Source organism: Esox lucius, chromosome 12 (genome assembly GCF_011004845.1).
Source record: "Esox lucius isolate fEsoLuc1 chromosome 12, fEsoLuc1.pri, whole genome shotgun sequence".
Lineage (NCBI taxonomy): Eukaryota > Metazoa > Chordata > Actinopteri > Esociformes > Esocidae > Esox > Esox lucius.
In genome coordinates, this window is record NC_047580.1 from 27,127,432 (window position 1) to 27,139,959 (window position 12,528).

The 12,528-nt window shown below is 44.6% G+C and overlaps 1 protein-coding gene across 3 annotated transcripts in view; it reads left to right on the forward strand.

Annotated features, from left to right (window-relative positions):
* acap3a (ArfGAP with coiled-coil, ankyrin repeat and PH domains 3a) overlaps positions 1-12,528 on the forward strand; it is a 55,897-nt gene that overhangs the window by 13,736 nt on the left and 29,633 nt on the right. For 2 of the 3 annotated variants that reach the window (XM_020052011.2, XM_020052012.2), the window contains exons 1-2: positions 1,812-1,977; positions 12,212-12,269. In XM_020052011.2, the coding sequence (XP_019907570.1) occupies positions 1,841-1,977; positions 12,212-12,269 (195 nt within the window). In that variant the 5' untranslated portion in view covers positions 1,812-1,840. Of the gene's footprint in view, positions 1-1,811; positions 1,978-12,211; positions 12,270-12,528 lie in introns of those variants that run through there. The other variant, XM_010875336.3, reaches the window with a different exon arrangement.

Genomic DNA, 12,528 nt, shown 5'->3' on the forward strand with positions numbered 1-12,528 from the left:
GCTAACCCTTAGCTGGCCTCTCTCCTTTACCTCTTCTGTGGCTGGTCAACATCCTACCCTCACACTCTGTCCTTTACCTCTTCTGTGGTTGGTCAACATCCTACCCTCACACTCTGTCCTTTATCTCTTCTGTGGTTGGTCAACATCCTATCCTCACACTCTGTCCTTTACCTCTTCTGTGGTTGGTCAACATCCTACCCTCACACTCTGTCCTTTATCTCTTCTGTGGTTGGTCAACATCCTACCCTCACACTCTGTCCTTTACCTCTTCTGTGGTTGGTCAACATCCTACCCTCACACTCTGTCCTTTATCTCTTCTGTGGTTGGTCAACATCCTACCCTCACACTCTGTCCTTTATCTCTTCTGTGGTTGGTCAACATCCTACCCTCACACTCTGTCCTTTATCTCTTCTGTGGTTGGTCAACATCCTGCCCTCACACTCTGTCCTTTATCTCTTCTGTGGTTGGTCAACATCCTACCCTCACATTTGCAATCCTAATGACAGTGTGACATGCGTGAGCCATTTTGTTGTATGGTACATTAAACCATACTGTAGCACTGTATCCAGCATGTTGTCACTACCTCTAGATTGGTCGAGCTCCTCCCAGCCATGGTGCGACAAAGTGTCCGTATTTCTGTGCTACTCAACTGGCGATATAAGCCATTGCGGTAAAGGCATTATTAGATTGCGTTAATTTGTTTATGTGTCCTAACGAGACAGGCACTGAGACGTCTGTAAAGTGTCGACACAAATGTTGAAAAGGGAGAGCAAGGGGGAACACGCTGGTCATCGCCTTTTATCAGACACACATAGACTTAAAAATACAGCCGAGTTCGTCATTGGCGGTTGTCTTGTCACCAATTGGTTGGAGCTACACAGTCCAAAGTAACTCCCTTTGAACCAGGAGACTCTCTGTGTATGTGTTTAGTTTTGTTGTAAGATGCTTACAAGCCATGCTATCAACCAGAAGCTAAGCTAAAGAGTCTGTGGAAAATCACCCTCACCAGATGCACTTACAAATAAATTCCTGAAAAATGAGCTAAACATTATAAAAATATATTGTGTGTGTATGAGATTGTCTGGAACAAATAGGTGGTTTTGGTTGTGCTCTAGGACACCCACAGGCCGATCTACAGTGGTATGGGTAAGTACAGTACGCTGTTGGAAAATGGACAGTGAGGGTCATTACTTCCCCAAATAATAAAATAAAATGTGAGTACTTTCCCCCCAGCAGTAAATACAGCAGTAAATACAACAACTTCAGCTTTTTATGCAAAATAACACTAGGCATTTTCATTGTTGTCATTGTCATAATTTTTTGGGGAAAGCCCTACAACTCTATACCAAAATACAAAAGGATCTATGCAAGATCAATTTTAAAACAATTGCCTATGTTGACTTTGCATTTGTGGAATTCAGTGCCTTAGATTATTATGTACTAACAAATAGTAACATAACGTGTGTGTACTGTATGTCCAACCAGCCTGTTAAAAATGTTAATGGAATCAAATTATTTATTATCTTCAAACCTGGGTTGATTAATATATCGAGATTTTTATTTATTTATCTCAAACCGGACTTTTCATTGAATTTAACCCAACAATTCAAATGAATGCACCAGTCGCATCCACTGTACTGTATGTGGGGTTGACTTAACTTACCCAGGACTACAGTTGCGCCGGGCAAGCTCAGCCCTGTGAGTTACCCTGTCCAATCATATTCATTTCTCTTCGTGTGTATCTGTATCCCGACTGGAATCCACGTGCGCATCTATGTTTTGAATATAAATGTAGGCAAGGTTACCGCAATTTGACAGAGATCTTTGGCCCATATGAGGAATGACCAAAAGCGATGCTGAAGGGATAAAACCTTTCCTATGTCCTCCATGTGACAGCCTTTGTTGGCCAGCTCATTCTGAAGTGTCACATTCCAATGGGCTACATTCCCAGCGGCACCCACCCCAGCAGGGACCAGGGTATGTGGTTAGCAGGACTAGCTGCGTAATGCGTAGCGTGTTCACCGCCAGCTGCCTCACGTAATGACAGTCAGAGAGAATTACCTTTGTTGCATTGATCATACAGCATATAGTGTTGATATTTTTAAATCTCAGATCTGTTTATGAAAATCTACATGTGTCACACACACACACACACACGCGCGCGCGCGTGCGCACACAAGGACAAACACATGTCTGTAGCTCAGTGAAACCGTTCCTGGCTAATGAGGATGCTACACTAATTGGTTATCTGTTTGGTAAAATGGAGCAGGCGATCTGTATTGCAATTAGCTGAGAGGTATAGAAAGACACTGAGTCCATGTTGAGATGAGAATATAGCATATATTTAGCATAAACTTTTATTCAAAGCCACCTAGATTTATGTGTGCATTTTTATTGAACTCATTGTCCTGGTGTTCTAAGTGCCATGACCACTTGAGCCATACAGCTGGGCACACTTTCCCCATACAATGTAATATTCTGTGGTTTAGATCAAATCTGTGGCGACAGGAGGGACAAAGTTCCTCTCAGTCCAACCATACCTCTCAGGAATTACCTGGGTATGGAACTATTTTGTAAACTGATTACTTTCAGTATGCACATAAATCGGTGCGATTACTTGTTGCTTCTTAATGTTACGCTATTGTTGGTCCTTAACGTAATCGATTCAAAATGAAAAACGCCTCATTACGAATAACATTTACGGTTACCGGTTAGGGTAAATTTAGTGACAAGGTTTGGCATCCCGGGTTTGGAACCGAGATTTGGCATCCAAGGTTTGGCACCAGGCTAGGGGTTAGAGTTAGCCTTGGCCAAACGCTTCTCTTTTGGGAAAGACTGATGACAAGGGTCTGTGTTCTGATGGCCTGCTAGTGCTGTAGTCCCATCCCATAGAAGCATTACTAGAACGAAAATGTCCATTCAAGTCAATGCATTGACCAGCAAAGTAATTTATTTTTTATCTGTGAGTGTAATTGTCCTGGTTTGAGGGGCTTTCCAGTTCTAGTCATTTCTATGCCACAGTCCGTCTCTTCCTCAACAACTCATCTGACCTTCTTCCGCCGTCCTGAGGCCTTAGCCAGAGGCTTATCACGGACGTCCTCCGGCCACACGGCCACAAATCCCTGCAGATTCCCTGATAAGCTCTGGTGCTGCCTTTCCTGCTGGCCACTCCCCAGTCCCCTCAGTTAGACTGGCAGCTCAGTGTTAACAGGCAAATCCTTCTGGGATTCAGCAGATAAATGGCTGCCTATCTGGTTACCTAAACAGTTCTAACAGTCAGTAATAAGAGGTAAAACAACATCGCGCAGAGAATAAAGATGGAGACCGGGTATTTTGCAATGAGTAGGCTGAAGCATGTTGGTTGGGGCTGTTCTGGGTCTGAACTTATTTCTGGTTATTTTCTCTGAAATGTCTTGTGTCGCCATGTACCAATGAAAGCCGCATTTTACAGACATGTGCTTACAATCCCCAAAGTTACAGCTTGGAAATGTGAACAGAAAAGGCTGATACAGCAAAATAATCTTTTTAAGATCCAGCTCAGATAAGAGAACAAAACACATAAAATGTTGTTGGATGCATGGGCCGTTTTGGATGGGAATTAGAATTTCAATAATATTTCTGAGATTTTTTTCGAGCACAGCATCAATCATTCGGTATTAAACTGTCATGCTGTGGTACTGCTGCTACTGCACAGGTCAATTGCTCTATAAATCTGTCTGTTAGACATTTTTGAATGGTTGCTAAAATTAGATGATCCAGATGTTTTGCCTATTTGTGTGGCTTACAGAGTGCCCAGGCTGGGTTAAAGTTGGCCATTATGTCACCTTCATTATTTAGGCATCAGAAGATCTCCAAAAGAGGAAACGATGACTTCAGAATGTCAGAAAAATCTATAAAGTAGGCTATTTCCTAAAGCTCAAGCGTATTTTGATATTGGTTAAATCGTTTTGTTCTTTTTTATTTGAAAAACAAATACGTTACGTTTGATATTGGTTATTATTAGTACACATTGTATTATGGTAATTCACTGTGGCAGGCCTGGGGCAGCTTTCCTCAGCTTCCCTCTCAGGGTCGGGTCACCCTCTCAGGGTCAATTCCGGTTCACAGCAACAATGGCGAAGTGACTAATTACACTTTTAAGTGTGAGGGTTTATTGTCTGTACTTCCTTCAGACTGATATAGTAGGTTACTGGTGAGTAATTACTATTTGGAATGATTGATTCCTGCTTATTGGCAACTTGCTTTGTCCATTGATGATAAGTGTTGCTTGAAGTTACTGAAGCACTTCAACATCAGCTTTTACCTGTGTGAAGTTGTTGCTGTTGAGCGAAGATGGGAGGTGGGTGGTGAATGTGACGGCCATGTTAAGACCTCACAGACAGATGCTATACAGGATAATGAACTAGACATAATCTGCATCATCACATTTATCTGTAATTTCCTGTTTCTATCTCTTATGGAAGGACATGCAGAATTTCACTAGGTTGAGTTAGTTGTCTAGTGTTGGCTGTGTGTACTGGGGTGATTTTTAGAGACCTTCGCAGTAAGGTCTTGAAGAATGTACTGCCAACATCTAAGCCCTCCTACACATACCTGCTGATGTAAAAGCCGAACTCAAGGTTACGTTATATGCTACACTTTAAAAAAATATATATCTTTACTGTGTCTCAGTCCAGTTACCATTGACTTCTACAGATCATTTACAGTTTGTAAAGGATTTCTATTCAAACTAACTGCTGGACTGAATTTCTTGGACTGTTTTGAGTTAAACGACAACCAGGAGGCTCTGGCAACAATATGGCACAAAGGCCAGGAACGTAGCTGCATCCTCATTGGCCAGAAGGGGCTGATTTGTGTTAAAGACTCAGCAGAAGAATGTGTCTCTGTTCTCTGTTCTCTCTATTGGCACATTGAGAAGATGGGATGCATGTGGTCAGATTAAATAAAAATGATCTCCTCAGCTCTAGCTCTGGGACAGGGACTGCCTGTGAAACTTTTGGTTGTTCTTGGACACAGCCAGAGCTAAAGTCTTTCTGCACTCGTGTCAAATGGGATCTTTCTCCCAGGGACTGACAGAAGGTTCAACAAGATGCTTAGAGCATACTGTGCTGTAGAATTTGCCATGTTACTGTGTAATGTTACTCTAGCTAATGGCTTCCAGAGTAGCATTATATGGTTTAAAAAGGGATGTGGTCTGTTCCAACGGTTTCACAGCTTTTTATCCAATAGGCTCATAAAAAGCTGTCCTGTACTGTCCAGAATGTGCCCAAATAAGGTCCAACAGGAAAAAAACACTACATTTTAAGATGTTTGCTTTTGCTATTGTTTTAAAATGTTCCTTAAGATCAATCATCCTTGCTAGATTGAAAAATTACAAATTGTTTAAAATCTTATTGCACAAAACAGTTAGTTGTGGTAGTTACAAAACGTGCCTAAAAGCTGAATGCCGCTGTTGCATTAATTTTTTGTTCAAAATACAGCATGGTGATGTTTATGTCGTTGCCGTGCTTTGACTTAAAGGGCTTATAATGAAGCATCGTTGGTAATATGATGGCTAGTATGGGTAATGTGGGGCAGATGGTAAGAGGGCAAGAGGTAGTGGGTAGTGCAGAAACAGGTAGTCCGACGTTCACCCTCAGCCTGAGGTTTTCTCAGTCAGACCCAGGCCGACTGACCTCCACCACAGTGGCCCTAATATCTCCAGTCTGACCCTGTTTATTTAGGAGAGTTCACTGTTCAGTCAGGCGGGGAAAACAAACAAGGAGCCAAAGAAATGGAGCCCACTTCTCTACACCCCTGATCCTCTTTCCTCCGGCCTTTCACTCCAATCCAGACTGTTCAGGATTTGCAAGGGTGGGCGGAATGACTCGTCCTTGGCCCCCCCAGACCACCTCTAATTCCCGTTACGGAGTTCAGATCAGTGGGTACGGTGTCCCTCTTGGGCCAAACGGAGCTCAGCTGGTCTCCGCGTGCAAATATGCCTCCAGTTGCCCCATGGAAATACAGCCATTTTCACACATATTCACCAGCAACACTCATGTACGGTGGCCTGCTTAGTCTGATGCCCCCCCCACACCCTCATATGCATTGAACAACACAGGCAGATCAGACTTGGTTGGTAGAGGATGCCTGTGCAGCTTATCTCCTGGCCAGGAAGTTAAACCTCTCTATTAGATGATCCCAGACAACTCAGTGGTAATTTCAGAACGTGGGAAGGAGTGTATTGTTGTAGTGGACCCAAACTGAGATTTGAATTTCTTACTCTTATGCAATCTGCTTTTAAACGATGCAGTCCGACCAAGAGATTCAAACATAGTTTGTTGCGGTATTGGAGCGTTTTAAAAAAGAAAGAAAAAAAGAAAGAAAAAGAAAAAAAACGTGGCTAGTTGGTAATGTTGACCGGCAGTAACCCTGGCTGCCTGTTTCTCACAACTGAGGGTAGACTGGTGAATGGCCTGCGCTCCAGAGTCTTGTGGAATCGGGGAAAACCGTCACAGATTTCTAGTCAGGCGTCCCCATAACTCTCCTGTCAGCGGGCCCCAACCGTCTCCTTGTCCTGATCCCCCGAATCCCCGGGGCCCCGTGTGTATGAGTGTGTGCGCGTGTGTAGTGTGCGTGTGCGCGTCTGTGTGAGGATGAGCGAGGTCAGGTAGCAGAGAAGGCTGTCATTGCCACTTCAGTCAGAGCTTGTCTCTCCGAGCCCTGGGAAGATGAGGGTTGGCATGCAGCCTGAGGCACACAGAGTGGAGCAGGTAGTCGAGTAGTAACCTAGATTATTTTGTTGTCTCTGTCCTTTTGACATTTTTACATTGTTGTAGACATCTGGCTCTTTTCTCAGGCACATGTAGAAGAATTATAGCTACGATAGAATTATAGCCATTTTTGTTATATTGTTTTTTTCTTGATTTAGCAATTCACTTTCAAGCAGTAATTTACCTTAACCTCCTTTGCTTTCCCCCACTGACCACATAATGTTTTGTTGAGCAACGGAAACATTTAATGTCCAACTCAGGTGTATACTGTATCTTCCTTTGGAGAGCAGTGTAATGTCTGTTCTGGTGTCCTGACTAAATATTCACAGGTGGGCTGGTGTGTGTGTGTGTGTGTGTGTGTGTGGATGCAACTGTCTCGACTCTTCTTATTAAAATAAGCGCTGACTTCTGAATGGAGTTTCTCAAGAAGGAACCGTAGAGGAACCCTGGAGTGGGGGAGTGGCTTAGTAGGGATGTGCCTGTTTTTTTGAGACCACCTGTTAATGTAAATGTCATTCCTGATCTTCAGTTCTGTTGTGTTATCATCCAATGCAAAGGTTGAACACGGACAGATTTGTAAGCTTCAGTTAAACCAAACCCCTCCCATTACAAAAAACCTTCCAGTTCGTACCTCTACTCAGAGTTCAGTAGATTGTTGAACTCAGCTGCTGGCAACCTGGGAGAAACGTGAGGTGGTGTGAGGCTAGGACAACGTCTCTAGCTGTATGTGGACTCATGCTACACTACAACAGGCAGATGGCAGACGCTAGATTGCACGTAAGGGGGTATGTGAGATATTTTGGTGGCATTCGAGAGGACTGTTTTGTTTGTTCTATAAACACATTGGGATGGATTTGTTCAGAATGAGCATAGTTGCCATAGTTGGGGTGCACCTGTCTGACCCAGTATCACACAGTGGCGGTGCAGAGTGCCGGGCAGGCCAGACCAGGAGGTACTAGCAGGTACAAGCAGTTAGCGAAGAATGACCTGGAAGCAACATAGTGCTTGCTGGCTGCCCATTGGAGTGAAAGGGTGGAGAGTACAGAGAATGAAGGGTATCCGATCACGAACAAAGACCCATCCCCCCAACAATCAACCATCCAGCCATGCACAAGGGCCTCAATTAGAGCACTAAAGCAATCAATATTACAACAAAACGCTTTCGTCCCCCCAGACAGGAAGTTACTTTGTCACAATGGGGTTCTCTCAGACAGATCTGGGACCAATGTCCCCCTCTGACTGACCTTAAACATCCCCTCTCCCCTGACATACAGATCATGTCTCGCTAACATTACCTATCATCATTATCATATTTGGAATAGTCAATGGAAAAAAAGGAAATTGACAATGGCTTGAAGTTTCAGGAAAAAGAAACGAGGCAGTGTAACAGTGTTGCCGCGGGTGATATCAAACAATCACTGATTACAAAGCATCACTTAAAGCTAACCCTTAGCTGTTATTTCTCTCATTTGTATTCCCGGGCTGTCTGAGAGTGTTTTGACATCCATCCCTGGTTGATTTGATTCAGTGGGGGGCTACTGGTAGGTTGTTGTGTCTCAGCTGGCATCTAGTTTTGTTTTGGCTTGGTCGCGTAGTCCATGTTCTGGGGTCAGTGATTGTTCTCCGGATCGCTGGCTCTCTGCAGCCCCCCTGTAGCCCCCCTGAAGCCCCCCTGTAGCCCCCCTGCTCATCAGCCACACAGTCCACCAGCCACCGAGCAGCTCTGCACAAGGCCAGGCTTCCAGGCCTCAACCCTCAGGGGCCTCCAGCCCAGATGCCTCTCCTGTTAGCTCAGTCTGGTCCTGCCCGTTCACTGCTGACAATGATGGAGCTAGAGAATATTTTGAACTTTGGCTGTTCCACTTTCTCCAGGTTTGCGACCATGTGAATCTAGTTAAGATAAGAAGTTGCCCTGACAGGAATACAGGAAAAACGAGGCGTTTTGTGTTTGGAGTCATTGTTTTGGCATAGTAAACAGCACCTCAGCCCTTCATTTCCTCTGTGGAAGCTCAGTCAGCATGTCAATGGGCCAACAGCAGCCGGAGTACCCCTTATTCAGCACAATCTGCTTTTTTTCTTATTTCTTTTTGTTCACACACACAAACAAGCACACAAAATACATGCACATAGATCTAGATCTACAATGTCACTTGAAAAACCACTCCTAGTCATCTCATTCCATTCTTTTACAGAATTCACCAGAATGTACCAATTCTACGGGTACCAGATTACCTGTAGAATGTCATACTGTCCACTAGGGGCAGTGTGAGTGCCCATTACCAGTAGATGGTGCTTTGTTCCAAACCAGTTTTAGTTTCAACCATGACTGTAATGGACAGCTGTGTTTTTGTTTTGGGTGTTTGCCCTTGTCAAACCTTAATCCTAAATGGTGAAATGACAGATTTGCCACTACATGGCGTAATGAAAACGTAAAGTGATGCCACAAGATTGCTGCTTTTTTGTAATTGGAACCGGCAACTCTACAGCATCAAGCAACATTTTCAGGACGGTGGCTGAACACACTTGCCATGGGATTTAATTCATATTACAGGAGACATCAGGACACATCATTAACCCAAGTGTTAGATCAATGAGGAGGGCTAGTACTCCTTTTTAGCGTACAATACATGTTCATTGTTATTGACTGGCAGTAAAGGTCCATGGACGAGTCATTAGCAGCAGGGGTCCATTGATTAAGGGCTACTCAACGTTGGGCTGTGTTGTGACCGTGTCTAGAGTGGGGATTGACTGACCGACTTCCACGACGGGGAGCTGTCACTGCCTGCTGCATGGACGTTACCATGGTGACAAGCCCTGGGGCTCTGTGTGCATCCGTAATGTCATCTGCAGCAAGATGGAGTGATGGGTGGGGGGAGGTGGGGGTGATGGGGGGTCAGGGGCCAGGGGGAGCAGCTGTCCCCCCAGGGGAGCCCCACCTGCTACACAGACACATCTGGAAGGCTAACAGCTGCAGGGGCTGTGCTCCATGCCAGCTGTATGAGACCACTGTACTGTGGACACTACACGGCCAGACCCAGCCTTCTGTACAGCCGTTTTGAAACCATCTGACATGCTCTTGTTTTTTTCGATTCACTGCCATTAACAATTGTTTGTAACAGCATTATTGATTAGGTAGGCCTAAGCCGGATCTGTGTGAGACATCCTTCAGAGCTCGCTGCTCACGATGTATGTTTCCTTTCTGAAGAAACACTGCGGAGAGAATAAACTGTGGATGCTGTTTTAAATGGGTCAATGTTTTAACGTCACATGTTGAAGACACATGGAAGAATGAAAGAAACATGACATCTCAAGAGCACTCACTGTCATTTTACCTCTCAGAGGCATGAGCGAAATAGCTCTACAAAAGCAGAGCTGAGGCCCGGCAGCTAAATGTTATTATATATTAAGAGGGCTGTTTAAAACTGACATCAGCTATGAAAACTTTATGAGTTATTCACAGTTGAATTCCTAGTGGGTGTGGTCATTTGTCTAAACATTTTGAAGGGGAGTCAGTTCAGGTCATAAGAGGAGGAGTCAGTTCAGGTCATAAGAGGGGGAGTCAGTTCAGGTAGTAAGAAGGGGAGTCAGTTCAGGTCATAAGAGGGGGAGTCAGTTCAGGTAGTAAGAAGGGGAGTCAGTTCAGGTCATAAGAGGGGGAGTCAGTTCAGGTAGTAAGAAGGGGAGTCAGTTCAGGTCATAAGAGGGGGAGTCAGTTCAGGTAGTAAGAAGGGGAGTCAGTTCAGGTCATAAGAGGGGGAGTCAGTTCAGGTAGTAAGAAGGGGAGTCAGTTCAGGTCATAAGAGGAGGAGTCAGTTCAGGTAGTAAGAAGGGGAGTCAGTTCAGGTCATAAGAGGGGGAGTCAGTTCAGGTAGTAAGAAGGGGAGTCACTTCAGGTCATAAGAGGGGGAGTCAGTTCAGGTAGTAAGAAGGGGAGTCAGTTCAGGTAGTAAGAAGGGGAGTCAGTTCAGGTCCTAAGAGGGGGAGTCAGTTCAGGTAGTAAGAAGGGGAGTCAGTTCAGGTCATAAGAGGGGGAGTCAGTTCAGGTACTAAAAGCATTGAGCTCTTTGGTATTGATTAGCCAGTGTAGTTGGAATCCATTGCCTTCTTTAATTATTCCTGGTTTGTAAGAATCATGCTCCAGGTGAAAGGTCACGCCGATGTGGCCATGGCGACAGAGAGGGAAGGAGCGAAAGGCGTCCTTACTCCTCTGAGACTTGAGCCCTGCATGTGGTAGCCTGAGCCAGCCAACCAGCCTAATGTATCCAAGACCACGGGGATGGACAGAGATGTAGAGGTAGAAGTAAAGGGAGAGAGGGAGGATTAGAGAGAAAGACGAGGAGCAGAGGAAGAGACAGAGGGAACATGCATAGCAGCGAATCAAGGCAGGTAGGCTGTGTATACTGAAGCTTCCATTACACAGAGCTGGCGCAGTGCTGTGCTATGCAGCACCATCTTATCTTATTCCAGTGGAAGACTAAAGAGATAAGCTGCAAGAGGGAGTGAGAGAGAAATAGAAAGGGAGAGAGGATGAGAGAGCGAGAAAGAGAGAGAGTATGGTACAATCTTATCTTGTTCTGTCGGAGAAGGTTTGACAATTCGCTGCCGCTTTCTGCTGCTATTGTGGTAAGAGAGCTAAGAACCAAGTAAGAAGCTATGATGTGTTTTTCTGATTTACACTGACTGGCTGACTCAAGTGAAATGAGCCTTCGCCGGCCCCACTAGGCAGTGAGAAACAGCAGCATGAGCAGACGACGATAGAGACACATCAGATTTCCGCTCAGTGAGTTGATATGATCGCATTACATTCCTCCTCCCATAAGTTCCTTCGTCACCCTTGAACATGGTCTCCAAGCCTCCATGGTCTCCCAGTGCACACCGAGGAGGCTTGTATAAACAGCGGTCTGGCCTCGGAGTGGTTCGGACTGGGACAGTGGTGGGCCACAGTCTAACCGACTCCCTTGGGGATGGGCAGAGGGTCAGGTCCCATATGCTCTGGGGTGTGGTGGTGGTGTCAACTACAGAATGGTGAGGTAATGGTGACCACATTTGGGTTTTTTGAGGTTCAACTGTGCGACAGGTCACCGTTTTAACTGCAAAAAAAATGCTTCCTAACCAATAAGATACAACCTGACAATAAAAATTATTGATAACGAAAGAAAATAATCCTTGTAAGAAGACAGAGAATTATTTATTATTACTTTGGAGGTAGCACTTTTTGTTGCGTTGCTGAATGTTCTATCTCTTACTTTTGTCTTAGTTTAATCACTTGTTTGCCGGCGTCTCTCTGACACTTTTGACTTTTGCATGCGTTTCTCAGCTTCAGTATGTCTGTGTTGGGATCCAAAAACCTCACTGACAGTTTGAGATTGATGTAACATTCCTGTCTTTCCAGGGACATGGGAATATATAGAGTATGTGCTGTTACTGTACTAACAAACACATCTTTTTATATCTTACAGGGCAAACATTGATGAAGTTGAGACAGAGGTGGTGGAGATTGAAGCTAAACTTGACAAGGTAAGAAAACAATGTCTTAATATCTCTTTTACCGTCCTCGGGATGACATTTTCGAGTAGCCTAACTGTCCTATTACCCCTGCAATATAAAACAGTCCATTGTTGTTCTTGCTAAAGAAAGATTTGGTTTGATGTTGATCAAAAAGTATGTTCTAGGAAGCTCTTTGGGGAGAGGCTCTTGGGAATGAGAACATTTGAAAATGTTAGCATTCACTGTCGTCAGTGACTGTAACGGCGTTTGCCAAATGATGTGGGTGTGA